The sequence below is a fragment of the Pseudopodoces humilis genome, chromosome 8 (genome assembly GCF_049639895.1).
Source record: "Pseudopodoces humilis isolate 2021_Gansu_Grassland_sample_001 chromosome 8, ASM4963989v1, whole genome shotgun sequence".
Lineage (NCBI taxonomy): Eukaryota > Metazoa > Chordata > Aves > Passeriformes > Paridae > Pseudopodoces > Pseudopodoces humilis.
The window spans coordinates 29,728,952-29,756,157 of record NC_142207.1 but is presented as its reverse complement, the minus strand read 5'-3'; the positions used below and the strand labels follow the sequence as shown (position 1 = coordinate 29,756,157).

Below are 27,206 nucleotides of genomic sequence, written 5' to 3'. Positions count from 1 at the left end.
CAGTGAAGTAGGCTGCTATCATTACTCCAGGAAAAGCCAGCTCGCGTCTCCTGCGCTCTCGGGGGTCACGGCGGAGCTTTCAGTACGGAACTGAGGCAGACTTCAGCTGGTCTGAGATCTCATGACAAACTCATTATTCACTGCCAGTTCCTTGAAAAGGCGATCCCACTCTGGGAGTGAGTCAGGGAGCTGCTGTTAGCAAACACAGGGCTGGTTCACTGCGTCTCATGTGCACACTGGGGCCTCCTGCTGCTCTGCAGGACACGGCCAGTGACACTTCCACCAGCTGAGACAGCCCCACCAACACCCAGGGCCAGTGCCCAGGCAGTGTGGCTGAGCTCCCAGAGCTCCTCCTGAGCCCCCAGCACTCAGCCATGTGAAGCAGGGCTAGGGAGCACAGTGGGCACAACCACAAGAAGCTCCTTGCTTCTATGAAACACGGAGGAGCCAGGTGGCTGGGGTACGATGGGGATGGTCAGCAACCCCAGGGGATGCAGCTGTGCATGGTGGGTTCCAACTGCTCCAGCTGGAAGCAAGGAGATGAACATCTCATGGGCACTTTCCCCAAACTAACACTGACAGTATCTAAACAGTCTGCTCAACTTCAAGGCTGAGACAAATCAATTCAAATGCAGAGATTACTCCAATTAAGATGATGAAAAAGCATATTTGAACCAAAAATGGCCATGTTTTAACTGTAAATTACCAGTGGATGGGAGCTTGGGAAGGCCTCAGTGCCCAGCACCAACACCAGGGCTGCTTACACACTATGGTATTGCATTTTCAGGTGGGCTGTGTCTGAAGTGCACCAAGGGTTCTTAATGGGGGCACTGGCATTTAACCAGCTTTTGAGACTTAATCATCTGCTAAAATTGAGTGATAGGTTTTCCTTGGTCCTTAACTCTTTAATCAAAAGTGCTTTGTAGTGCACTGTTTGGAGGGTGCATTCATTTATGAACACAGCAGTTACATCGATGTAAACCAAGGACTGGAGCACAGGCTGCCCTCCCTCCCTCCCTCCACTGAAGCTTTGCTCGGGAGCTCGAGTTACTCGCAATGTGATTCATAGCAGGTAAAACACGTTATGCATTCATTTTTAATCAAGTTATTTCTTCACATAAATAAGCTGCTGTGACTAAACATTAGGGAAGCACTAAAAATGCGAAGCTGTAAAGAAAACTGCTGAGAATCATTATGACACAAGGCCATACCTATATTATTTGCCATCCTCCTTCACTTTTATCACTGCTTCTTTTTTTTGCCTTATCTTTAAGCTAAAAGTCCTTAGGGCAGACTGTGCCTCGCTGTTAAAACAGCAAACTGTCTTGGCCTCTGGTTCCCTACTCCACCCAAAAAACTTATTCCCATTGCTGGCACTAGTGAGGAGTAGCCAAGCACTGAGCCACTTAAACCCCAATCATCACCACTTCTGTGGGCTGTGTTTTCAGCTGAGTCCATCCTCTGACTCTGTGTGGCTACAGAAATGGTAATGGTGGCAACTTGGAGGACCAAGTGACCAGGAGGCAGAGGAAGAGGCAAACCTCAGCTGTCAGCAGCCCGTTTATTCAGATTAAAGTATCTGTGCAACAACGGCCCTTGAAGTTCCCAGGACTTGCTCAGAGCCTTCCAGCAATGGAGGATTTGCACCCCTGCAGACTTGCACCACTGTACAAGAACAAATTTAAAAGCAACAACAGTAATGATAGCTGGGAAATTATAATGGCAGTTTTGTGACACTCAAATGGATGCAGTGCACCAAACTCGCTTGATAAATTAATTAGCTGAAGCTGCACTGAAATGAGCAGCAAAGATTTTGGCCGCAGTGCCCTCTGAGTGAAGTTTCCCTTCTTTCTCCCAGGAACCTGGCAAGATGGTTTCAGCACTTTCAAGAATTCAGTGTGGGGAGTTCAAACCAGTACAGTCAGGTTCTCCAAAGCAGACAACTTCAAAAACTCAATTGCTTATGCATATGCTGCCACAACGCTCTCTTGTCATGTGGATTTCTCTTAGGCCACTTAAGAGCACCCTTTTGCAAATGTATCTCAAATCATTATACTGGGATGGAGGATGCTCTGCAGTAATTACATGCATTACACAAAAAAGTCAAAAGATCATAAATTGACTTGGTTACAAAGTGTGGGGGAAAAGGTACTGTCTCTGTATGAAAACAGGGTGACAGGTAATTTGCATTACAGTACTGGATCACTCAGAGCTCCCTGTCTTCATTCTTCAGTATAAAGAACTTTGCTCACTGCATCAAGGTGACAAAACTAGAGTCACTTGACAAAACAATACACATTTACTCCATTATCAGTTACTACACCACCTTCTTTCTTTCACTACAGGCTGTATTTTTGGTTGTTTGAATTACCTCTGTGAATACCACCTTCTGTAATCTACTGTCTCAATCGGTAGTTGCCATTCCGGTGATGAACTCTGTTTGGCCAAAAAAGGTTTTGTTTTGTGCCTTTAGGCCAGAGAATTTATGATTTTTTTTTTTTTTTTTGTCTTTTCCAGGAACAAATACTCTACACTTGTCTTCCAGCCAGGTAGTGCAATATAAGGACTGAAATGGAGATTTTATTTTATGTGGAGGTATTTATACCTGGCTTTTTTTTTTTTTTAGTTTTAAAAAGAAAATAATTTTTAAAAGAGCGATTCATCAGTGCTGCTAGCTGAATTAATTTGATTAATCTTGTGATTTATAAGAGAAGCCTGTGGATGTTTGACCTTCAGAACTTACCCCAAGCCCTTCCAGGGACAGTAACACAGTCAAGTGGGAGAGCAGCACATGGAGGGGAAGGATTGCACTTACCCTTCTCATTCTGAACTACCCTTTTTCCATTCACACAACTCTCTGTTCCTCATTAAATTGAAAAACCCCAAGTACATCATATACAGAAGACCCTAAACCATGTGCAGTGCCTTTGAACATGCACTCAAGCCTAATGAAATCATTTAATCAGCAGGGTTGCAAACAGGCTTAAAAGTTTGTATGCTCTGCCTGATTAGGACTAAGGGAATGGGCCCTTAAGGAAACCAGATGGAGATATGATTAGTTTTATTAAGTGTTGATCCAGCTGCTGTATTTATATTCCCCTTATTTATATGAACAATATTTGTCAAAGCATCTGAATACAAAATAGAGAACTTCACTTGCTGTAGGCACTGTTGCTACCTAAGTTTGATTAAGATGGAAGTAAAAATTCAGTCATAATAATGAAGGAGCACTGGCTGGACCAGATGATACCTTCTGTTTGTGGGTGAATTAAACAGCATTTGTTATCAGCAGTGTCACTGCAGAAATCGGTATAATCAGCGCACATTGCAGGAAAAACAAAAGTCTTTTTCTACTGTAAAGTACCAGAGATACTGACCTTGTAATACAGAGGACTACAACACAGATGATAGCAATCTGTATGGTTCCAATCACAGCTGCTATTAAGACATACTGAAATCGTACTGGACCTGGAACCACATATAAAACGCTGTAGTCCTTTTTTTCACAGTGTTGTCCAGTATAGCCGGCATCGCATCTGAAACAAAAAATATTGTTTTTCTCCTTATACCTGCTGCTTTCAAAGAATGCTGGGAAAAACTGTATGTAGAAAAAAAAAAAAAATTAGTGGCTAAAGCATAAGCTTATGTGGGTTTTTTTTTTTTTGCGGAATGGAGTCCCACAGGGAGAGTATCGGTGAGTGCTCAACCTCTCAGGGGGAACACTTGTGGTCCTCAGGGTCACCAAGGTCTGTGAGAATGAACAACACTGTGGGAGTGCCAGGAGGTGCCCAGGGGACCAAGACATAACTGGCTTCAAGTGGAACTACTTGCACGTTGTGATGAGAACCCATTTAGTTCCTTGCACAACATACTTTAGATTTCTCCCTTTCTTTGGGGAGGTGGGGGAGGGTGAAAAGCCAGGGAGCTGTGGTTCCTTATGCAGATTACCCCTAAGGAGGTGATAAGCAATCATCCAGACTCCATATGAAATGTGATTAGATGTTCCTGAAAGTGGATACATCATTTACATTTCATCTGGTTGCTATAAAAAAACCCCTGTATTGATGCTGCAGCCATCCCCCCCGATGCTGCCTGCTGCACTGCTCACCAGTTCCCATCCTGCAGCCTGACATCTCCACTCTGCTCTGTGATTCTGGGGCCAAGCAGCACTTTTACAGTTTTAGCTCTTGCCCTGTTTCCCCTAAATTGCCCGAGCAAGATGTGAAAATCCAGGTCAATGGCAGCAGCAACTGTCAGGGACTGAGACAGATGGCTTGGGCTCCTCTCAGGTGTGTTAGTGGAGCGCTAACCCTGATGGGTTAAGCCTTGTGCTTCCTCCCTTTTCTTCTCCTGCATTCCCACAGCTGCCAGCACCTTGAGGAAAGGACATTTTCCAGCTGAATGGAGCACCTAAAATGCAGAAGCTGCAAAGAGCAAAGTGTGCCCTGGCTGTTTGTGTGAGCTGGGAGAAGCTGGATTGAGGTTCTGCCCTGGGGAGAGTCTGGTCTGTGTCTCTGTGCTCCCATCCCAGGAAAATGGTGCTTCATGTGTATTAGTTCTTTTTCAGCCACCTGGCCACTGTGTGGACTTCAGAAGTACATATCTGCACCTGTGCAGGGAGGCACTCACTGCAGGAGCACTACAATGCTTTCACTATATTCCTTCTCCCTGCCCAAACCTCCTCCAAAATCACCTCCTGCTGAAGCAGCCACCTCTGCCCCAGCCAGCTGCCCCTCCAGCACCACTCCTGCCACAGCAGGGACAGGCACTGCTGGCACTCCTCTCCCTCAGGCTGAGGAGGGCACCTAGCGTGCTCTGAGTGCTTTGTGAAGGGCTTTTAAAAACACATCTAAATATAACTGAAGGTTACTGGATGGCTTTACAGTCAATTAACATCGTTCATAACTCAATACACTTTTGGGACTTGGCTGAATAATTTAACTCTGATGGATTTCATCGCACAAAGGGCCGTGGCTGCCATCATTTTCCATAGCTGATCTAGAGTAAGTGTCTCTGTAAGTCAGTGTTTCCATGTGTGTGGCCTTCCCTTGCTGGTAGGAGAAGGGTTACCTGCAGGATGGTTCCAGCATGTTTGTGGAGTGCTCACACTTGCCATGCATGCAGAAGCCGTTGTAATGCTCTGGACAAGGGATGTAGATCCCTCTTGCACTTTCTTCCAGTTTATTTGCATTCTCTGTGAACACAGGGGAAGGGGAAAGTTAACCTGACCGTGTAGGATAAGGTTAAGTGATGGAAAGAACTCTACATATGAAAGAAACGAAAACCAGAGGAACAAGATGTGAAAGATGTTCATAGGAAGCAGGAGCAAGGGTTTGCCCCTTCAGACAGGTTGGCTGATGTGAGACTTGCAAGGCTTTATCTCAGTCTGTTATAATTCCTCTCAAGTGACAGCAAATGAGACACCCGAAAAAATACCGTGATATTAAAAATCTGATGACAGAATAGCACATGCAAAATACCTGATTATTTCTGTTTTACTTTAGAGACTGTCTCCTCAAACTGAGACAAGGCTGGGAGAGAGACTCTGGACATTTGCATGTAATATACATTACAATACATCTGGTAGTTCAATAGAACATATACAGAAAGACAATTTTATGGCAGAAGTAGAGCGTGAGTCCAGAGGTGACATTTATCATCAATGCTGCATGCCCATGCCCCAAAGCCCAGTGGCCTCCTCCACATCCCACAGCAACCAGCATTTTAAACTAGTTTGACTTTCTGAGCCTACTTCTGCAGCAGTTAAAGAATCACTGACACTGCAACTCCTAGAAAATCCCTTCATGCAGCCAGGAAAATGGAGGCTTCATTTAGTTTTGAAATAGGTATGTGCTCAACTTCACAGGCTGAAACACTGAGTGCTACCACCATGAACTCACATGGATTTTGTAGACCACCAAGGCATTAATTAATCTGGGTAATTTTGGCAAATTCTTCCATTTAAACAATATTTATGATATCTCAAATGCTAACACTCCTCTTTCTGGGATAGTATCTTCTATCCATGATTAATTAAAAGCAGAAGAAAGAAATCTCATGATGGATGTCTGAGGAAATGTAGTTTGCACGCGAGTAAGTTGAAGCATTTTTATCTTCCAAAGGAAGTCCCTGAGTGTTATAAAACAATTGCAATTTGTGTTCTGCCTCTGAGCCAGTCATGCCGGCAGCAGGCATGCTTAGGTATTATCCCACCTCTGGGAAAAGCGTGTGCAGCAGATCCAAGCTTCAGATTTCCATAATGAATTTCTTTTCTGTCGCTGCTGTCCAAGGAGAGTTGTAAGAGTCTCTAACCACTTGCACTAATAGAGTTGGTTATATTGTCCTTATGTGAAAACAGGCCAGGACCAGCTCCCAGCAAATGAGAGTGACAGGCAACCTCTACGTCCCTGCTGGCAGCATTAGCTTCTCTTTCATCCTTAGGGTTTTCAGGACCTCTGCAGTATGGACCATATTGCATCTTTTCAAATGCACATGTGCTGAACACAAGCCTGTGTGCCTCCCCCTGCTCCCTGATTGCGTTGGGGTACCTGTGTGAGGCTGGTGGAGGCTGCTAGGACCATGCAGGAGCATGGGGACAGTGAGGATTCCTGGGCTGGGGGCTGACAGCTGTCTCTGGGACAGCACAGACAGGATGTGCTGACAGGAGGCATGTTGTTAGAGGTATGCTATAACCTTCTCTGACAGCTTGCCCAGGAGTTTTTGCTACCGGAAAAAGGTGGGAAGACAAGGGGTCCATTTGGTCTGGCACGAAACATTTTTGGCTACCTATCACCCTCTAAAGGGAGACACTGGCTACCAACATGTGAAATATATACACAGAGTTACCACCCCTTCATGCATGTTCCTGTATGCCCCAGAAATCCCCCCTGACAGAATAAAGGTGTGTGATGTGTCAGCTCTCAGTGGACTCACCCAGGGCACACGGGTAGATCTCGACGTGCTCAGGACTTGTGGGACTCCACACCCATGTAGTGATCACCTATACACTGTGCCTGATGGGTTCTGGGCGTGCTATGGCCCACATTCAAATCTATTTCTGTCCAGGAAACTGCAGAAAGGAGTATGGGATCCTTACTAAGACACATTTTTTTTTTCTGTGATGGAAAACATAATGCCATTTCCTTCAAATCCTCCATTACCAGAGGAAGTTTGCTTCCTCTCTGAGGAACAGGAGACTTCTCTGTGTGCACATGCACATGTGTGTGTATCTCTGATTGTTCTTTCTCAGGAACATTGAGATATCTCTGCCATGTCTGTGCACCACCACAGTGTGGTTATTACAAAAGGGTATGAGATCCTTTGGTTTAATTTTTTTTTTCTTTTTTTTAAAGGCACACCAAGATGAGAGGAAATTATAACTTTCAGGACAGACTAATCTGGGACTTGAAAGGGGGACCAGGACCTATCTGGACATGCAGATTCTCTCAGTGTGTGTAGGCTGTAGGTATGGCAACCATGTGGGTAGAAACCATGTTTTCTTTAACAAGGTCTCTAGCACACTTTAGAGTACATCTAGGATCATGCAGAACTTGTAATTACACCTCTAAGCATAATAAGTTGTGATGGAAAATGCTTTACTGAATCTAAAATGAGATGGCCCAAGCTTTGCTAGCATCTGTAGGATAAACTCTACATAGGTAAACACTTCATATGGGAACACTTGTCACCTGTCTCAGAAGAGCCCACAAAACGTAGACACAAATTATCTGTATCTCACTTTGACTGATGACTCCTCCAAAAGAACCAGGGATTTATATTAAGGCAGAGCGGGGGAAAAATGCATTTTCAGTTTGATCTCCCATTTAGGTTACTTGAAATACAGGCCACAATAAAAACATCACTTTGTTCAGACTGAGAAGTTCCCCCTCCCTGCACATTTTGAAAGCACACAAAATATTTCCGTGCCTCCAAACAGGTTATTATTTTTCTCATTACAAAATCCATCTTTCAGACTCAACATAGAGACCCAAACACCCAGGCATACTTTTAAAGTCCCTTCATGTTAAAACTGACTGCTGCCATTTCTGGAAGGACCTGAGCTCTTTTCAGCAATCCAGCTGTTGATGAGATACTAACTCTTATGAATGCATTACAGGGCTCACATCACCATAAAGCAAGAACCATAAACTCATTCTAAAAAGAGAGGATATAAATAAAAACCATACTGAGGTTATGAAGCAAACAAGAACTGTACATATCTTAAAAAAATTAAACTTAAATAAGTTAAGACTTCCACCCTTATAAAAGCTTTGGATTATTTGTAAATTCAGTATTGGATGCAATTTGTACTAATCAAACCATAGTAAAACTACACTAAGAAGCTCCTCTACCACACCAGCCTCACACCTACAGAGTGCTAAGCTAAATACAAACCCACTTTTTTCCAAGCACAGCAGATCTGTATGCATAAAGCAATGGCACAGATCAAATTCAAAGTTACTCAGGTTTCAGTAATGTTAAATTCAGTAGCTGCTCTTCACATGCCAGATTTGCTGCATTGTTATTGGCAACTATGTGGGAAAGTTTTATTTGTGCTAGAAGGACAGACTTGTACCCTTTTGTGATGGACAGGATTTGAGGCAGAAGCCAGCTGTAAAGACTACAGGTAAAAATTGGACTGACTGGGTCAGTCTCTCCTATCTCTGGACAAAAGAAATTTCTGCCACGTTTCTCAAAATGCTTGTCCTTTCTATTTCAAAAAAAAAACCCCTCCAGATCAATTGTATTCGAGAATCTTTTTCTTGAAGCACTTTTCTGATCAGAAAAAGTCACTTTGACAAAGCCAACATCTTTTGCATTTCTGCAGCATTTTTTTTCATCTTTAGCCTAACATGACATTTCATATTGTTCACATCTCCTGTTAGTGCCAGCACATGACATGATAGCCTATCAAATAAGACACACTAGTCAAAACACATTATTTTTAAGTGTGTGGAGGCCAGATGCTGCTTTGTGTAGCCTGAAACAGCTTATCATCTCTCTCACTGAAAAAGTCTCCCCGCTGAACCCTCACTCTCCAGCCCCTCTGTGGATGGCAGGGAGATGCTGAGATGATGAGCTCTTTCTCTGGGATAAACTGGATCCTGAAAAGATATCCACTGTGTCTGACCACCCACTCAGTGATCTTGCTTTTCCTGATGGATTGTCTTCTGAAATGTTAAATAAATTATTTAAAGCTATCTTGTCTAAATTCCTTAATATCTGTGCCTGTTCCTGTCTTTCATCAAGAGAGTGCAGAGGAATGATTTCAAATATTTTGAAGCATTCTAATTTTAATTTCTGGTTTAGCTGTATGACTTTCCTCCAGTCTGTGGAAGTTGAATGTACACCCTTCAGATTCTCAGGTAACTATTTCAGAGAAAGCTGAAATTCAGAAGCTGGAACAGTCTGCCTGGTGGCAGGATGTGCCTGCAAGTGATGAAAACAAGGCAGCCAGACTCTTCTGTGGGCAGCCCTCACTGGTCCCCAGCTCCCATCTGAGCTAACGTGGAGCTTCTGTTCCACAACCAAACATGTGCAGTAGTGCCACTGACAGAGGAGTAAATCCATTAGTGCCCTTGACAAGGAACATATGAAGCACTGTCTGGAGTGCCCAGAAAATTCTCTCCAGACCTAAGGTCCTAGAATACACTTCAGAGAAATTAAAATAAAAATCTAGGCAAAAATAGGATTCTTGTATCCAGGAATTGACTGCCAGGAACTTAACAATTAGTTCTGCAGGGCTGATAATTCTGTCATTCTTTATTTGTGAATCAGTGAGACTTTCTAGGTGACTTCAAGCAAGCAAAGTAGAGGGCCACAGCCTGTAAATTCTAGTGTTAGCATTTTGGTTGAGGTACAGCAGGTAATGTTGGAGCTCTGGAAATAATAACTATTAGGCTATGCCCATATGATAAAATATTGGCTCACATACAATGTTAACACCTAGTGTACAGTCATCCCTGGACCAAGGGAAGGCCTGAAAATACATAAAAACACATATATTTCATCAAATAAGGGATAAGACAGTGAATGGTGTGCAGCAGAAGCTATTCTGACACCTATGTCTTTGGAAAAAGTGGTTAAGGAGAACTGACTTATATAATGATTTAATTTTTTAATACTGCTAAGGTCAGTCAAATTTGCAGATGGAAGCTGCTGCTGATATTGAAGTAGTGACTCCTTACACATCCCATTATCAGAGGACATATGAAGGGAAAAAGGGATTTTGGGGTCATATGTATGTCTTTTAACCTTCTCAACCCCTTTTGGAAGCACATCCCCCTCCCTGGCAGGTCTCCCAAAGAGACGGTGAAGAGCACAGCACTGGGAACTTTCTTAACAAAGCTCTTCTGCTCTGCATGAAAGAGACCTCGTGTGCAATTCTTGTTTGAAATCAAAACAAACATCCAGAGAGTATCCACCTGTGGAGCAAAGGCAGGGATGCCCTGAATTTTGGGAAAGAGTTTCAGTTGGTTGACCGTGGGTGGGAATCTGAACCCAGTGGATGAGCCTAGGGATAGTTTGTGTTACTCATCTTCAGCCTTCACAGAGTCAGAAACTGCTGCTCTTTGGATGTAACAGGGAGCTTTCTCAGGCCAGGAACATCTGCAGCAATGGTTCAAAGGTCCAGGAGAAGGATGGTTGTGGTGCTGCTCCCTCTGAAAGTGCAGAATTGCTTTAGCAGGTTTGCTGGTACTTCCTCCCCTCTTCCACAGCATCCAGCAGGAAGTGAGATGAAGTCCTTAGGCAGGATTCCTACTGCCTTGTAATGAAGAACTGCCACGATAAACCCCAGCTCAGACCCAGCTCTGATGAGACCTGAGGTCTCTCCTGGGTCTGTGCTGAGCAGCTCCAAGGCACAGTGTCCTTGGCAAAGCCTCCCTGCAGCACTGCCCTGCTGCCAGCTGCTCAGGGCCAGCCTGGGGAGCACCTTCCCCCCTCACGTTCCCTTCTCCCGAAACCTTGTTTTTACAGCTACAGAGCGCCTCTTCGCAATGAAGAAAATGTGTGCAAGCAACTCGCCTGAAAATCACTGTTTGGGTGGGCGTTGAGTGAGAATTCCGAAGGAAGTGCTTGCTGCTGCTCGAGAGGGAGCTCACCAGCCCACTCTCCCTGACAGCAAGAGGAAAATGAGACACCAAATGTCAGCTGAAAACGTCTGGCACCACTATGCTGCAGCCTGAGCCTAAATTCCTCCTGCAGCCACTCCAAGTACAAACTAGAAGCTAGTTTTTCTACACAAACTGCACAAAAAATACCCTTCCCATATTTGCTGCTTCACCAAGGGGAAAAAAAAAAGAAATGGAACATGGTGAAATAAATTACATTCGCTTCTTTTCTCAGGCACAAAATAGGCCTGCTGAACACAGTAATTTATTAATTTCAAATGTCCCTATGCAAATCAGTTCCCTGGAATAAGACAAAATCCACTTTCCTTTTTAAAAATATTCTAGGGCTTTTTATGTTTGAGATGATGGCAAGATGTCCTAGTGCACTTTGAAAAAAAATATTGTGCTCTGTCTTTGCAGCAATGCATCGTAATTATTCAGCCTGCTGCCATAATTAATAATAGAAACCAATGAATTAAGACACTAATAATCCCCAGATGTTCAAATGGAGAACAAAATACTTCCAGCTTGTCAGCATATATATGGAGGCTATGCTATATATGTTAAAGCTGTTGCTGAACTTTGGAAATCAAGAAGCACTTTTATTTACAACATCTGTGAATATATCTTCCTTCTTTGAGAAAACTGATTGAAATCAAGCAACTTGTTAATCATTTTCCTGCATACATAACAAGACCGTTTGTCTACTCAAAACTAAACCAGGACTGTTTTTCTATTTTTTTTCACCCTTGTTTTTCCCAGTGTCTGTTGTCCCCTTGAATTCACAGATGCCTTACCCTAGAGATTGTGCAGGCCCCTAGAAGCCAAGGCTCCTGAGTGTAGAAGAAGGTTCTACCCCAAGTAGTTACTGCTACACAAGGTGCAGTACAACCCACAGCTGCAGAGATGCGAGTGCATGGCAGCAGCCACTGCTCACACATCTGAACGGGAATGCCCAGCAATGTTAGCTAAACTGGAGGAGGAAAAACACCACATGGGCTAATGTGTTGCTCCAAAGCAGCATTTTCTCCATGTCCAGCTGCTCACATTAGGCTCAGCTCCTCCCTGGGGTGATGGCTTCATTCAGGGAGGTAAGGCAGGCTGCTGCCTCACCTTGCCCGACCTCCTCTGCTTCCCCACCGCATTTCAGCCTCTCACCCTGACAGAGGCCACCCCTAAAGCAGCAGTCACTGCTCTTTGATGCTGCACTCCACACTTGATTCCAGGACATCCAGAGGATACAGAGCTGTCCCTGCAGCATCTCCACAGAGCTGCTCATCCCCGCGGGTCAGCTGCTTATCCCTGCTTCCCAGGCCAGCAGACTGGTGAGGTCCCCGGCTCCCTGTGTCACCTGTCAGCTGTCCCCAGGCCATCTCCCCACACTCCTGTGGATGAAGTGACACAAGGAGAGCTCTTTAAGGCAGATGCTGCAGGGCCAGTCTTGAGGGCTGCAATCATTGCTGGGTTGTGATTTAATGATTCGGGGCTGTAGTGTGGATTTATCAAAGCCCTGCGTAAAGGGGCCCTTACAGTTTGTGCTGCCTTCTTTTGTGTCAGGATTGAATAAATCTGTGTTAACCCCATTCTCAGAATAGATTAAACCCCTCTTTGTGCTAACTCAGCTACTCTTTGTTTTTGGCAAGCTGCTGACGTTCCTTTCACTCAGATTCTCCTGCCTAAGAGAGATGCCACCAGCCCTGTGGGAGCAGCATCCTTCCCCTTCAGAAACCAGCAGTGTAAAGAAATAAAGTCATAGTTTATCTCCTTCCATATGATCTCCTTAGGCAGCTCATGACAGAGCCCTTAGAGGATGAGTTAACCTTATTATTATTGTAATTCTGTGTTGAAAAAGAGTTAGTGTCAGTTTGGAGATTTGTGAGGTTCCCTCCAATTAGGCTGCGTGCCTGAAGGCGGAAGGGTGAGTGCTGGATCCATCACACGCAGCACCGCAGGAGCAGAGCGGGTGTCACCCTCTGTGAGAAATTCCTCCCAACAGCTGAGCCCAAGGCTTGTTTTCTCTCCCATCCACCTCTCCTCCAGCTACTCATTAGTGCTGGTGCTGGAGGGGGGAAAAAATGGATAGGAACAACCAGAACAGGGCTCCTCTCTGTGTCCTCCGCTCTGAAAAAGTACGCCTGAGAGTTTCAATTTACTGTTTAATACCATATTAAGCAGAGATGGAAATACCTCCCCAGTATGTGGATGTTAGCAGCAGAAGATGCTTCCCTACGCACCCAGATTGCGTCTCCTTCAGAGAAAGCAGGTGTGGATCTGCAGAGGATGGCTAGGAGGGACACTGCTGAGGAATACCTCTACGTCCAGCGCTGTCTTTAGGGGCACAGGAGACAGACCAGCATCCCCAGTGCACAGCCCCAGCAGCACACACACACACACAACATTCTCACCAACCAGCAGCTCTTCCCAGCCTAGCCTGGCAGTGACACAGCACTATTAGTAAACTTGGTTATGTGATGATTAAGGAACAAAACTCCTGGAACTTGACTGAGTGGTGTCCTGCTGTTTCCGCTTTGTGCGCTACTATGCAATTTCTCTATCAAAGCAGCCTGGCTAGTGCAGCACTCCAGAGCAGCTTATTTATATGTAGATGTGGCTATATGACATTTCTAAATGCCATACATTTGCATATGAAGGTTCCACTTTTTTTCCCCCCACTTCAAGTAAACAGAGTCTGCTGTGATTCCAAAGCAGTGCTTTCCCTCACTTGGAGCTGACTGAGAACCATCCTCCTCAAGCAGCTGAAAAAAACCCTGAAACACCTAATTTCCACAATTCAGCAACCTTGGCTATCAATAGTGTCTCTGGGTGGGTCTTGTGATTTATAGCTGTACCTTTGATACCAAACCTAGCCCAGAGAGCAAAACTGCAAGACCTTAAGATTTCATATGAAATGGCTACAGATAATCTGCAATACCAATCAATATTTGCAAATAGGCCTCGGACATATGATGGAAGCTTGTGGTCATCCTAAAAAAGCCTGTGGGTCACATTCATTACAGCTATGAAGATGGTATTGATTTTTGTCACTGATTTTCCACTTGAAAACAAGAGCAGGAGCATGTTGCAGGAGCCGCTGAGGAGCTTTGAAACTGCAAACCTAACACAAAACCACAACCTTATGTAACACCAGGAAAGCCAAGTGGACATTATATATTCAGCTTTCTTGTCAAAGAAGATAAGGCTGAAGCAGATGGTATGTGGGCAAAGTTTCAACCTGAATACATTGCCTTCTAAAAACCAACAGTGCTATGAAAACAGCCCGATTCTGTGGCATGAGGCCGACGAACACGTTACCTGCACATTGAAGAGCTGCCTGATGCCAGGCCTTGAGGTATGTGCTATGGAGGAGCTGGAAGAGCTTCCCATTGGCAACGTGTGCCTGGAAAAACACGGCTCTCAGCACTTCTCCTGTACCACCTTGCATGAGCGGTGTGACTTGTGCATAATGCACAGACTGAGCCTCGTGCACGCTGGAGCTGGGATGCACAGCCAGGGTGTGTGCTGAGGGAAGCGGTCCTTTGGCACCACCAGGGGCTGTGGGAGGGCTGGTGGGCAGGAGAGAGGACGGTGGTCACCAGACATCAGCTGTCCTCCTCTCCCACAGCTCAGCCCTGCTCCCAGGCCGAGCTCCCTGGTCCCTCTACATCCCCTTGGCTGGGAAACACCGAGGTGGAGATCAGCTGCTCCCGTGAGCCTGGGGCTCTGCCTGCTCTCAGAAGACCTGACAGGCGCTTCCTGACTGTGACAACAGGCACAACAACTCCCAGGAGTCACCCTCGCTGCGGTCTGAGCTTACGGAGTTTCATCCACCCGCCACCGCCTTTCTAGAGCACCTCATCCTGCACTGCCAACTGGTAGATAGCATCAACTATGACAAATGGGATGAGGTGCCAGAAAGCTGATAAATACTTTTGATATGGCTCTAAAAATAGTGAAGGGATATTTGTATCCTTCTGACAGTTTTTGAAAAGTAGATGGATATGCATGACCTAAGTTTTAAGACGGGTGTCAGGAATATTGATGTGTGGAAGGAGCGGGATCGTTTGGCTGGCGCTGCCCTGGGGGACAGTCGCATGACTGATGATGTCCCCATCTCCCAGCTGAGGGTGTGCTTGGAGGGGGCTTGAGCAGAAAAATGGGAGCCCATCCAGAACAAAAACAGGATTCATCTTGCCCACCTAGGACGTATCTTTTCCTTGATGGGAATGCTGAAATTGGAGAAATGGGGTGCAAGTCCTCTCAGGGCAGCGCTGCTGTGCCCTAAGTTATGTCCTTGCAATTCCTGCCACATTAACTCCTGTACCAGGTATGATTGAGCCTGGTGTGTTCCCAGGATCACACCTGCAAATTTCATCTGGCATTTCCAAACCCTCTCTGGAAATGTGGAAGTCAAATATGATTTCTTCCTTTCCCTTCCAAGCTCTACAACAATGTAGGACTCCAAAGGTCTCCAGTTCACACATCCAACCGCAGATGTCCTGAAGTTTTCCCTTCTTTGGCACCTACACAGGTGGGCTGCAGGAATTTAAATACTGGTGCAACTAACCACTCTTGCAGACTGTAAGGACTACACTGACAGAAATTGCTTTGAAGCAATTAAACTGTAGATTAACAAAGCATGCTTCCAAGTTTGTGTGGAGATGTACTTACAACCTGTATCCACCTGACCATGCTCAGAGAACAGGCACATCTTACATAACACAGAGCTGCATTCTCCTTCCATCCCTGCCCGTGGCTTTTACTGGCAGAAAGATCAGGCAGGCAATCAATGAAACAAAGCAGGAACTTCCTCTGGAGAAACTGCTGCACAGAAAAGCACACCCTAATCCAATTACCAGGCTGCCCCCTAATTTCCAATAAGAACTCCAGGTCTGAACGGATTGTTTTCCACAGAGAAGTGGTGTTTGAAAAGGTCTCTGACTTATATTTAGGTCTGCCAGCATGGTGTTATGAGACTTTACTTTCTGGTTTCACACAACTGAAAGCAAGTATGAATGGCAAAATTGTCAGAGGTTTGATGGAAGGCACAGATAAGAAAAGGTTACCCACAGGTACGTGACAGTGTGGACAAGTAGGTCAGGGGTGTCATTTTGGCTACAAGGCGTTTCCTTCAGTCCTTTTGACAATCTGAAGGTTTTACAGTCCTAGTTTTGCACTGCTTTTATATTCGGTTTTGATTACTAAAATCAGTCCTTTTTTTCTTTTTTTCCCTTTTCCCGTTTTTTTTTTTCAGGGCACATGTTAAGAAGATGCTGCCAAGCTGAAGTGTGACACCCATTTGGCTCCCTTCCCTCCTTTCTTTTTTTCCAAGGTAGCATCTGTGCTTGTAAAAACATGCTGCCTGAGAGGATTCATCCAGGAAACCAAAGAAAGAGCTGCAGAATTTGGGGGAAGTGTGTGTGAGAAAATAGGAGACTGAAATAAAAATACTTGACTCCTATATGTGGTATTTTTGTACACTTCCTGCATCACATGCCTGGCAAATCCCTTGTGAATATCCTGGTTATTTTAGTTGCCAGAGCATGACCCTGAATGGCCTGTGACTACTCAGAGATATGTCTGTTGTTGGCTAAAAGCATGGTTTCAGACATACTTTTCACTGCTTTTGTTCAGGCTATTCAGAAAAGTTTTGTTATGCTCAGAAACGTTTTATTGGCATGTTGCAAACCCATGATCACTCCTCCATACACATCAAACACTACACTTGCTGAGGGATGATTCCTGCGTGGTTTGATGCTATTTTTACTCACCCCTTTGCCCTGAGTCCTGCATTGTAAAACTGTGATGGCAATGGGTCCACACAGCCTACAACCTTGCTTTTTTGGATCAGCCCAGTTGTATTGTTAAAATCTTTTGTGGCTGCTCAGAGGGCTGGCTTTCAGCAGACTGCATGTCTGAAATTCCTACTTGGTAAACAGGAGCACACCAAGCAGTGTGCATCCTTTCCCATACCTGGAGCTGGAGAGATACCCTTACTATTCCAAACTTTAAGTGCAGGAGAAAATGGAAACAACAATATAAAATGTCACCGAAGCAAAACCTGCTACATTCCTTTACCTATTTTACCAAAGTTCCTGAAAGCCTGCAAGGCAGGGACAGAGCCAGGCTCATTTTGAAGCACAGACAGAAAAAGCACAGACAGAAAAGTCTATTAAGAACACTTTTTTTTTTTTTTTAATAAATGAATACCTGCATCTAGTATTTTTATACCTGTTATTATTGTCTTTCAGCAGTGCCACAGAAGTGAGCTGCAAAAATGGCATTTGTGAAAATGAAGGGTTTGGTATTTTAACTCCGTGCTCACTCCTAGAGCTAATATTGAAAGCAGGAGAAGCTGAATGGAAAAGAAAGGGCAATTCTGGGAAATGGAAAATTTACTAAGAATAAAAATGGACAAAAAAGCCATACAGAGAAATCTCAAAGCCATTAAACCCAATGGCCACTCTCCCACTACTTTCAGAAAGGCTGGAATTTTACCTACTGCCTCTTTAAATCTTATTGACTCTTATAACAGTATTTTAAACCAAACAGCTGACATCCTTCTGCCCAGCCAAGACCTTTTAAATCACTGAAATGCAGGATGGAAAAAAATCTGCAGTGCCAGATGTGTCTAAAAACAGTCACAGCTCTTGTTGAGGCAAGAGGAAAATGTTTAGCATTTATCATGCCTGACAAAACACTAATCGTTTACCAGTTTTGATATTATAGACTAATAACAAGCTTTTCCATGGCTGCTTCATTTGCAGAGAATGGAGACAGGCTACACTGATGTTACTTCATTTTAGAACAGTTCTTTTTATTTAATCCTTTCCTGTCCTAGCTGGATGGAAGTACACTTCCATTATTAAATGAAATTGTGCACTAAATACTCCAGGGAAGGGGTGTTTTTGATATATACCTGACACAGCTTTAAACCACAGATAAAATAAGAGGGAGATTAAAGCCATAGGGAGAGTTTTAATTTTTTTTACCCCCTGAAAAATATTTTGCCATTATGTAATGCTGTCTAAAATGGCTAAGGCTTGTGATAACAGCACTAGACAAAGCAGTGCATTTTGATTCAGTGCTGATAATATCCTGACATGCACTGCCACTGGTACTCTAATAGCACATTTTGTTTACAGCTGTTGTATTTCCAAGCAGAGAGTTTCACAGTCACTTAACGCTCATGGGTACATGGTAAAATGACAGCCCAAGTGTGTAAGAAGTCACCTTTCTAGGCAGGTAAATATTACTTTTCAAACCTAAATTATTAAGAGCACTTCTGCTTGCTCAGTGATACAGAGGCGCTCCTCAAACTGCCTGGGTTTATCCTGAGTGCAGAGGAATGTTTGGATAGAAGTATGGGAGAAGGCATAGCTTGTATTCAAACTGCTGCTTCTCCCTCTGAAATTGATACTTTCTCTAAACCATTTCCATTTTCCTCCAGAAATAAGTTTCTGTCACGTGTGGTTTCATACACTAAATGTTAATATGGAAAGAATAGTTATGTTGCCAGAAAAAGAAGTGCAGGGTGTGGCTTTTACCAGATGTGTTCAATGGGAAAGGTAAATTCACCTTTTACCAGGTGTGTTCAATGGGAAAGGTAAATTCACCTTTTACCAGGTGTGTTCAATGGAAAGGAGTCAAGTAAAACTGTTGTGGCAAAATATTTGTCTTTATCTAGACTGTCTTGTCTTATATCAAATAATTTCTTTACCCAAGTTAATTAAACCAGGCAAAATTTGTCACTTGCCTCCATCTAGTCTAATTCTGAAGGTCTACTAAAAATAAATACACCAGGTTCTTCTTTTCTTCCCCAGCTGTATTTCCTCTAATTCCACCTCCTGAATCTAGGTAAAGCCTTTGTTATCTAAAGGCTCAGGTTACCACTGCACATGTCTAAATGATCAAATTATCTTGTGTTTGTATTGCAATTTGACATGATGATACTCCTTCTACAAAAAAGGATTTTTCAGTCAGTTCTAAGTAGCAACTTTCCTTATGGTTACAACTTATTTATTACAACTGTCATATGCTTTCATCTCGTGGTATTTTGATATCTAACATTTCATAAAGAATGCCAAAACATCCCATGAAACAAAATTCTGAGGAAATTCAGTTCTATGAATATTTCAAAATAAATTTTTTTTTAACATTTCAGACTAGATCAAACACAAATATTTAAATGTTGATGTTTTCTGAAAACGGATATTCTAGCATCTCATTATAACTTTAACTCTCAAATCCTTGGGAAGGCTCTGTGATTCCTAACAGCAAATTCACAGAAACTAGGCCTAAAATAGAGCTGCTGGGCATACAAATACACTGTGCTACTCCTCAATATCTATAAACTAACTCAAATTAGTGTAGTGGCTGGCAAACAGCTGCTGTGCACCATTTTGAACAGTATCCTTCAAGCATGACTCTTGAGATGATCAAAGTGCCTGGAGCCCAGAGGAAGGATGGAACCAATGGTGAGGGAAATTCCTCCCCAAACCCAGAAAGCAGGATTAATTTCCCACCTTGTTCCTTGAGGAAGATTGATAGTCTTGTCTCAGATCCCCCCTTTTTTTTTTTTTCCTTTACTTTCTTTTCTTGTAGGGGAAGCAGGGGAGTTGAGAAAGGAAGGAACATGCTGTCAAGAGGGAAATGCTTTCAGGGTGTGAAAATGCCAAAGATGGTATCTACCACACTCCTGGCACGAGGATGAAGTGCTGGGGGTCACAGACTGGTACCTCAAGAGCAGCAGAGCTGCCACTGTGTGAAAGCCAGGCACCACAGCAGAGTCCCCCAGGAGGCACCTGGGCCACCACCCTGTGTCACCCCGAGTGTCAGACTGTTGGTCCTACAGATGAACTGGGCTGCACAGTCCTTCCAGACCCCAAAGGGAGAAGAACCTAAGCTTCCCTGTGACTTGTGGTGTGCAGTGGGTCTGGGGCTGTCTGCAGTAAGTTTCAGATCTGCGAAGCCGCTTCATGGCCCGCATTGTTTGATGGAGCTCATACAGAACTCTGCTATTTAATGCTGGTCTGTCTCAAAGGAGGGGCCCGAAAAATGACAAAGACGCAGTATTAACTAGGTGCTACAAAGTGATTCAGTCAGATACAAAAGGACCTTTTTGGATAACTGTAAATCCCTTCACAGTGGCGGAGGCTGCAGCCAGGAATTATGGTGTATATTCCATATATCCATGGCAGCCAAACACTGGCTGTAGATCATGTTGTTTCATTCCCATAAACCTCTGAAAACAAAGGTTAGGAAAAACAAATTTTGGGAGTAGCTGTAACTACAGCGTAAAAACTAGCATGACTGCAAACCATAAATGTAATTTTTTGAGGGTCCCTACCATTGCCATCAGAGGTCCTATTTAGGAAGTAGGTATCTGGTTAAAGACAACTTGAGAAATCAGGCACAATTCAGCTTGCGTTGAGATTTGGGGATCACATTTTTATGTGTAAGCAGGAAGGTTTATTTTCTGCAAGCTTTACCTTCTTTTCAGCTTACCCATTCTTCTGATCAGAACACAGATACTGAGCAGAGGACCAAAAGATCAGCAAGTACTGAAGGGTTCAGGTTTGCTTGTGAAGATGGGTTCCTGTGCTCCAAATAACACCAAACATATGCAACTCGAACGTTATGTGTTTATGGACTGGGACACAAATGGAAGAATCTGTGGAAATGCCTACATGAACTCAGGTCTGCTCATCTCTATTGCACATTGAATTTCTGTTTTTATCCCTAACCTTTAAGAGAACAAAATGTTACAGAAGGCTGCTAACATGATAGCATAAGGGGAAAACCAACAAGTAAGGCACACAGTCTTGGGCAAGCAGAAGTGTTTGGAGCAAGCTTCATAAATTTCTCACAGTTCTGATGGAAACCCCACATGAAAAAATATACTTGGATTACAACCTTCATCCTCACCCCACATCTTAAGGAAGCTTTGCAGCTGAATTCCTTTCCAGGAGTTAAATGCTTTGGGGATGCTGACAAGAGTAAAACAGCCTGGTCTGGTTTTGTATATTTTTAGGCTGCCCATGCCTATAGTGGTGTTACAAGCTGGAACTTGTTTTTCCTGTTTGTTTCCTACAGATCAAATTCTTAGTCTGGATTTACTGAATTTTCAGGCTCCCAAGCTTTAATGCAAATCAGATAGCTTTCTTTATAATGTTCACTCACAACAGTACTGAATTTGTTTATTATGGGAAGAAAGCACAAACAAATTCTGCAACTTTTGATTCACACTCATTAGTGACTGAATTAAGGGCTAAGCTTTAGAGGCACACATGGAAATGTTCTTCCTCCTTGAGCTACATCAGTCTAGGTAAAGAGATGTCTAGCAGTTCACCTGAGACCTAATTTAAGTTTTAATGCTAACAATTACAGGTTCCATGAGCATGACTCTGGGAAATGGTAAGTAATGAAGATGCACAATTTATCTCATTATAAAGCAACTCCCCCCACCCCAGAATTAAAAAAATAAACAAGTCACATTTTACCAAGTTTAGCACATGCAATTCAAAGTTAGAGGAGAACTCCCATATAAAGTGAAGCATTCTCTTGAGGCTGGCAGATTAAATGAGCAATATTTCTCTCTCCCTCTTGCTTGTTTTTAAAATCTCCATGAGCCTGTTTTTATTTTGTATGCTCCTCAGGAAGGGACTGTTAGGAGTAAGTGCTTTTAAATCACATGGCACAATGCTCTGGAGTGCTGCAGCTTCCTTCCTGGCAGGGGGCTTGTTTGTGAAGCTATTATGTGACCCCTACGACAGTGTGTCTGTCTCCCATTCCAAAAAAATTATGTAGATTTCAGCAAGATAGAGCCAGGCAGAATCTGAAGGTAAATTTGAGAGGCTTCTACATAAGAAAAGCACTTGGGGTAGCCTGTGCTGCAGTGCCCATGGCAAGACAATTGCATTATTGCCCCAGCCTTTCCTGTTTAGAAATAAAACATTCAGTCTTCCTTACGACTCAGGAAAATGCTGGGGTGGGACTTTGCACACTCCACCTTTTACAGTCCTGGAGTTAAATCACACAAGAAGTAGCTGCAGGTTTTAATTTCAAAAACACCCAGGACAAGCAGAGGTCTGGGGGGCCAAGAGGGTCACTGGGACTGACTCTGTTGTCTACTCAGACTTGAGTCCAGAAGTAGCTGGCATTAGATTTATGGACCTAACAGCTGGTATCTATCAGTGCCTTTTAGATTTTCCTCTGGATATCAACAACTCTGGAGGAGCTGTACCACAACAGAAGGGCTGGAGACCACCAGGCTACCAGAACACAGAGATTCTCTTTCACAAGAATCCAGACTGGGGTTTTTTCCTGTGTTTTGCAGAGCTCATCAACCACCTTTTGAGGACTTCCACTGTGCATAAAACTTAATTTCTTATAATTTAATAAAAAAACTTATAATTTCATAAAACCTTGCAAACAAATGCAAATAGCAATTTGTAAATGCAAATAGCAATTCAAGCAACATTTAAAAGCTACCTGTTTTAAAAAAAAAGTATCAGTTGTACCATTCTTGTTATTCCACAGGTTGGAGTGTGTGTGCCTGTGTGTGTGTGTGTGAGCGCAGGTGGAGGCCGCAGCTAGACAGCATTCATGCTGCCACACGGCTGTCAAAATATTAAAATACATTTTTTTTTCAATTTTTAAGTGATTTGATGGAATAGCAGGAAGGCTTTCTATATAATCTATTTATTTAGTGTGACAACCTCTGACTCTGAGGAATCAAAAGCCAAGCAAATCTGCATATGCAAGGATGTAATTTCCCTCACATTTTTACAAAGCTGCAGATGAGAAATAGTTTCTCTCTAGCTGTGATGGTTGCACAGTGTTCAGCTTTGTGTCTCACTTGCTAATTCCATTAAGAAAGGAATGCCTGGTTCACAAAGGCAGAGCAAAAATGCACCATAGTTTATATCCCATAGCTAAGCTCTGGGGCTTTATTATTCTTCAGCAGTTCAGCAAATGGCTGACATAGTAGTAGACACAAAATTTAATTTAAACGAACAATGTCAAGTGGTTTAGACTCTGAACTTAACCTACTTTGAAAATGTTATGATCTGGAGATGGAATCTAGTCTGAAGTTCATATTTTAGTCCAGGGGCGGGGAAAAAAAAATAAAAAGTAGTCACTACAGAAATTCAGCACTGCTGTTCTGATTCCTGGCTACTCTCCAGGCCTGTTACAGACAACGGAGATGGCTGTGAGTGAATTGTATTTACTCTGGACTCCAAAACTCTTGGACTTTTGAAGGGACTCATTGAAGAGTCCGAGAGTCTTCTTTATCCTTGTAATGTGTGATGGCTCTCATGGCCTTCATCCCACAGCCGTGGCCCAGCCAAGGGAAGATGATGTGTTGACACAGATGGATTTTGCCCTTTTTGGTGGAGCTCTGAGTTTGCTTGGGCAACACAGCCATCTGCTGGAATACTCGCCCGAGCACCCCCGGGAGTGCCAGGACGGCCCCGGTGCCAGGAAGCGCTCGGAAAAAGATCCAAGACTGTCATGCAGGTTTGAAATCCCATGGGAAGCCAGGAGGGTGAGCAGGGAACAGAGCAGCCACGAGCAGACGTGCAGCATTTTGTGCTCGTTATCGGTTCTGGGCACAGCAACAGCGCTGGCACGATGGGCCAAGGCACTGCCTGCAGGAGAGCCACAGGACTCCCCAGGAAGGCACCACCTGAGGCTGCTGCCAAGGGAGAGTTTACTGTCCCCCAGGAACCCAAAAATACAGCTCAAACGGACCACATTTTTCACCAGAGGAGACTATTTGGGCTGAAAATGCCTCCTCCTCCCTTCCATCAGCTTCTCCGCGCTGCTGGCATTCAGCTGCTGAGACTTGATCTAATCAATGCTCATATGGGGAGGTTTGTCTGGCCTGGAAGATGATATTATTGAATAGGTCTATCAAATTTGTCAGTGTCTTCGCTGACAATTTTCATGAATATATAACATCGAAATACGGCACATCCATACTGACTTCTTCCTTATGGTGTTCAAAGTGGCTTGGAAAAAACCCTCTGTAATTTGATAATGAGAAAGGATAAAGTCATTAGGAGGATAATTGCTAATATCCAGATCTTAAGAAGAGAATATAAATATTGAAGAATACAAATAAATAGACAAATGGATTAACAAGATGAGAACTCCTTGATTGCCTGGACTCTGAATTCCAAAATGCCACCAAAATAGCCTTAGTTATGCATATAATGGAGAAATTCAAGAAAACATCCATCACAGGACCTTCAGCTCAGACACTACATTCTAAAACATACATTACACTTAAAATGCTTCAAAATGCTGTTTCATGGAAATTGCAAGATAAAGTGTATTTCTATTGGATTTGGGGGAAAAAATCACACCCATTCATTTATTCAGTAAAACCAAATTTCACTGCACAAACTTGATCAAGGTCAATGATCCGCCATTTGTTGAGGAGAGTGAAAATCTTCCCAAGTCTGATAAATACCTTGGGGTTTCAGAGAAAGGGAAGGCCAGAACTGCACAGAGGCCACACAAATGGACAGGAGTACAGACACAGAGTTGACACGTATGGCACAGGCAAGGGGGGAATGGTGACCCTGGAGGGGCAGGACAGGGTCAGAGAAGGGCGTACTGCAGCTCACTCCTAGGTTTGCAAAAGGGGGTACTGCTTTTTGGGTGCCTCTGATATTGGTCAGACATTTGGAGAGCTGGCACAGGTCTTGCCTGTGTAAAGCAAGAGCCCTTAAAAACTGAGGGGATGCAGAAGTTTACTCCCCAAAGGAACGAGCGCCCTCGGCTTTGCAAGCCAAAAGATTTGTGCATTATTGGTGAGCATCAGCGGGCTGGCGAGAACAGGAGGGAGCGAAGACACTGATTGAACAGAAGGTTTGAATAGTTTGATATGGAAAAACTCAGCTGGGTGTTGGGACTTGTGGCTGCTTGCAGAGTTGCTGCCTTCCCGGGCCCCCACGGTCGTGTGGGGGTGGTTATGGAAAATCCCACACTGCTCAGCCACCACAGACAGTCCCTGCAAACAGTGTTTGGCTGCTTTAGCATAATTGACAACATCAATTATGCCCACTGCCATACTCTCTCCTGGGAAAGTCTGTCCATACAAGCCAATGTTTTTAAAAACGTGTGGTGTTCACCGTCTCGGTGATTTCTAGTGCCACTAAATGGGAGAGAACAAAGGTATTCTGTGGAAAGCCACAGGCTAGGGGAAATTACTTCAGAGGCTGAGGAACTGTTGCTTTTTCACACAAAGCTTCCCAAGGTTAGGGCAGCATTTCCTGCCTGAGGAGGTATGAAGGTGGGAAAAAAGCAGCACATACCACATTCTTATCACAGCCATCACCATCAAATGTTTCTGCAGCTGAAAGAACAAGAGGACAGCACAGGGCTTCCTGTCTGGCAAACACTGATGCATGAATGTTCACTGAGCCTCAGTTTCATACTGCTGCCTTCCTTTTCCCTGATTATTTCTGGAAGGCTGGAGCTGTTGCAGCTTTTTGATACAGCAGTCCCATTCCCCTAAGGTCACCTGACAGGGTTATGCCCCAGACATTTGGGGACACTGGAGGCGTGTGGATTGCATAAACTAGCAATTTTCACCCTACATGCTGTTACTGTATGTAAAAATGAAGAATTTAAGCCAGAGTAATAGGTGCACACAAAAAAGATGTCAGCTGGCACAGGAGACTGTGGCTGAGGGTAAACCCATGGATAGAATCTGAGACCTGCCCAGGGAACCACCCTTGAGAAGCCCACTGGGGCCTGAGCCACAACAGGAGCCCCAAGAAGGGGCTTCCTAAGGTGCAACAATGGTGCCTGCCCGTGCCAGGGGTACCCTCTGGGCTTCACTGCTGATTCAGGATGCCTCCATCACCCCCATGGCTGTAGGGGAGGGAGGTGACCTGTGTCCTTTCCACAGATCTTTGTCATCTTCCACCCAAGCCATGCAGCTCGGGCAAACCCAGAGATGCACACCTACTCTCTCCAAACACTTCAAAACCACAGAAACATCACAGAACTGAAGCAATGAGTGCATCACCTGACTCATTTTCACTTCCCAGAGGCTTTCAGTGTGAGCCGTGAACATTTCCATGCATGTGCGCGTGCACACGCACGTTCGATTTCTAAATCAATCCTCCCAGGCAAAGGGTGTAAAAAATGTCTCCCAAACCTCACTAGTATTTACATGTTTTTAATTTCAAGTACCATATAGGGCTATTCAGCCTTTATATTTTACTGTAGCTTCTAAATAAATTAAACCCATTTATCACTTAAACCCCCCCACATTTTAAGAACCTTATTAACTTCATAGTTAAATGCCGACAGGTGATATCCATTATGGCAGCGTTTCATGGTATCCCAGCAGTGCTATAAGCTGGATTTTCACTTCCTTAAACCTGTATATCATGACAAAGATATGCATAATCTAGTGGACTGATTCTATAATTTTCAATAACGTCTGCTAATTCTGGCAAATAATTTACAGTACTTATTTCCTCTGTCAGAACAGGTGTTTTATGGCTAGAGTAGCTGTAGGTTGACAAAAATAGAAGCAGCCCATTTATTAAGAAGAGAGTTTGTAGCAAAGGACAGAGTAATGGGAAGACAGTGTTTTCTTAAAGCAAAACTAGGAAAACCGTACTAGAAGATGAGGACACTTCACCTCAGCAAATGAAGGAGAAAAAGAGACTTACACAGATCCTGTGAACTGCGATTCTCACAGAATAGGAACCGTACCTGCATAATCTGTCCTTGCATAATGCCCATCTTCTGATTTTGTAGTTGTTGTGGTATTGTCTGTGTGAAAAGAAACGTGTTGAGTTGCCTGGGGAGCCTGGACTCGATACAGCCCGTGCCCCAGCCACAGTGCCCAGGCAGAGCTAACTTCACTTGCACACACATCATCTCTGCTGGCTGCAAGGCCCTCCTCGGCCTGCCAGGTGAAAGCAGCAGGATCTTTTCTCTAACAATATGTGATAACAGATTGCAGCTGGGATAAATATATCAGTCTGGAGCAGGAGTTGTCATTTCTGCTCTACTTGAAGTAATTGGGGAGTTTTAATAGGTACCCTGAAATGAACTGCCACTTAG

The 27,206-nt window shown here is 43.9% G+C and overlaps 1 protein-coding gene across 1 annotated transcript in view; it reads right to left on the bottom strand.

The window, feature by feature from the left end:
- Positions 1–27,206, bottom strand: part of TMEFF2 (transmembrane protein with EGF like and two follistatin like domains 2) — a 122,623-nt gene that overhangs the window by 3,033 nt on the left and 92,384 nt on the right. Inside the window, exons 7-9 of the mRNA XM_014259058.2 lie at positions 26,853–26,912; positions 5,071–5,194; positions 3,378–3,536 (exon numbers count right to left, since the gene is read on the bottom strand). Of these exons, the coding sequence (XP_014114533.1) occupies positions 3,378–3,536; positions 5,071–5,194; positions 26,853–26,912 (343 nt within the window). The remainder of the gene's footprint in view (positions 1–3,377; positions 3,537–5,070; positions 5,195–26,852; positions 26,913–27,206) is intronic.